The sequence below is a fragment of the Sinocyclocheilus anshuiensis genome, unplaced genomic scaffold (genome assembly GCF_001515605.1).
Source record: "Sinocyclocheilus anshuiensis isolate Anshui unplaced genomic scaffold, SAMN03320099.WGS_v1.1 scaffold147, whole genome shotgun sequence".
NCBI lineage: Eukaryota > Metazoa > Chordata > Actinopteri > Cypriniformes > Cyprinidae > Sinocyclocheilus > Sinocyclocheilus anshuiensis.
The window spans coordinates 234,729-237,133 of record NW_015549585.1 but is presented as its reverse complement, the minus strand read 5'-3'; the positions used below and the strand labels follow the sequence as shown (position 1 = coordinate 237,133).

Here is a 2,405-nt window from a genome sequence, read left to right as displayed (position 1 = left end):
AATATCAAATGTTAAATGACAGATTAATTAACTATTTTTAAAAAACTGAGGCAAAATTAATTTAAATAATGTTAAGTAAAAAATAATAAATAAAAAAATAAGCAAAGTAACGAAAGATGAATTAATTATTTTAAATAACGGTGTCATTTTTTTTTCGCTTTCTGAAGAAAACATAAAATTCATTATGAGAATTGTAATATTTATTATTATTATTATCATTAATTGCTTTGCTATCTAAATAACCACATTTATTTTCATCTTCGTTACATGTGACTGTTAAGCCTAAAATGCTACACATTTGTTGTTAAAAATTAAAATAAAAAAAATGTTAAGTAGAAAATAATAAATTAAAAATAATAAATAAATAAATGAAAATGAATGACAGATTAATTCTTTTGAATAACTGTGGCGTTTTTATGCGATCTAAATAAAACATAATATGCAGTTGTAATATTTATTATTATTATCATTATTTGCTTTGTTAAAAGTGATCACAATTATTATCGTCTGTTTTGGGCTACGTGAAACCATAACATGCATTATGAAAGTTGTAATATTATTTATTCTTACTATCATTAATTGCTTTGCTGTGTAAATAATCACATTTATTTTCACCTTTTCTCCTCCGTGTGATTAAAATTAAGCCTAAAATGCTACACATTTGTTATGTTAAAAGTTAAGTAAAAAATGTTAGAAAATAAAAAAACAATACCTGTCGTAACTATTATGGGTTTATGATTTTTGCCTATTGTGGTTCATTTCATCAGAGTACAGAAATCATTATATTCCACAACAGAACAGACTGAATGAAGGTGTGATTGTAACTGTAATTAATACTGTTAATTTGGCATAAATGATGAATCAATATGACCTTCTGGGCAGTTAATGATTCTCTAAACTCTCAGTCAGACTAACAGCATTGCATCACAGGCAGAACTGTATTGATTTATTAGCTTTGCTTTTTAAGTGAAACCGTTTCTTTTCCTCCTTGTGACGTTCTGTGATTTTAATGCGTCATTCAGTAAAGCTGTTCAAGACTGATTTAAACATCTCGTGTCTTAGTAAATGAGGATTTCACTGTATTTCAACAAGCTTCAACTCTTTCTGTGGCTGGTTTGCGTTCTCTCACATGCAGCTAATATTTGGTTTCTTTGAGACAGCAGGCAAAAATTTGACATTATCGTCACAGAAACATTGCGTGATAGTGATCTGCACTTGTGTGAACGCTCAGGAGCTACTGCTGGAAACTTTGCTGGAGTTAGTGAATGAAGTTTCTGAAAAACAGTTCAGCAAAGGTAAGAGCAGAGTGTCTTCTGATCAAATGGAGGGTTAAGTCGATATTTTGCTGCTGTTTCACTAACATACTTTTGTACTGGTTGTGTTCATGTAGAAATATTCAATCATGTAAATCCTGCAACGTGACTGTAAATCAAGAGAAAATTCTGAAATATATACAAATGTTCTAAAGTTGCTTTGAAAGAATGTGTTGTGAAGAGCACTATACAATTTAAAAAAAATAAATTAAATAAAATTCCATTAAAAAAATACCTTTTAGAACAATTGAGATTTTTTTTCATTGGGACATTATTTTCATGACACATTTTTACAAACATGTTTAATTAAATGAAATATATTTTAATTCTAAAATATTGGGTGGGAAATGTGCTTTACGGTCATGAAAATATCACATTAAATAAATTAAATATATATATTAAATAAAAGTGACTCAGTCTGAAATCAAAAGAAAAATTTGAAATATATGTAACATATAACGTTATATTTTTTTTTCTAAAGGTGCCTTGAAACAATGTGTATTGTGAAAAGCACTACACAAATAAAATGTGGAAAATTTTAAATAAAAAATTAAGGCCATTTACAACAACTTATATAAAATATATTTACATAAAAATAATACAACAAAATAAAAAAATAGAAAACTAATATTTAATGAATAAAATTTGTGTGGGAAATGTTCTTTATTGTCGTGAAAATAACAATAATAAAAGTATTTATTTATTTTTTTAAATAATTAAACACATACACTTACACATTTGTGTGTGTGTGTGTATATATATATATAATTTTTTTACTTATAAAAAATATTTCTTACGTTACAGTAATGGACAAAATGTGGATTGGAAATGTTCTTTATTGTCAAGAAAATAACACCAAAATGCAAAATAATTTTACTTTTTTTTATGCAAATATTATTCGTTTTGAATTTGTGAATAATTGTGAATAAAATTTGTGTGGGAAATGTTCTTTATTGTCGTGAAAATAATAATAAAAGTTTTTTTTTTTTTTAAATAATTAAGCACACACTTACACATTTGTGTGTGTGTGTATATATATATACAGTATCTCACAGAAGTGAGTACACCCCTCACATTTTTGTAAATATTTTG

The 2,405-nt window shown here is 26.1% G+C and overlaps 1 protein-coding gene across 1 annotated transcript in view; it reads left to right on the top strand.

Moving 5' to 3' along the window:
- Nucleotides 1–972: 972 nt before the first annotated feature.
- Nucleotides 973–2,405, top strand: part of LOC107657946 (equilibrative nucleoside transporter 1-like) — a 14,213-nt gene continuing 12,780 nt past the window's right edge. The window contains exons 1-2 of the mRNA XM_016446290.1: nt 973–1,145; nt 1,183–1,295. Of these exons, the coding sequence (XP_016301776.1) occupies nt 1,066–1,145; nt 1,183–1,295 (193 nt within the window). The 5' untranslated portion in view covers nt 973–1,065. The remainder of the gene's footprint in view (nt 1,146–1,182; nt 1,296–2,405) is intronic.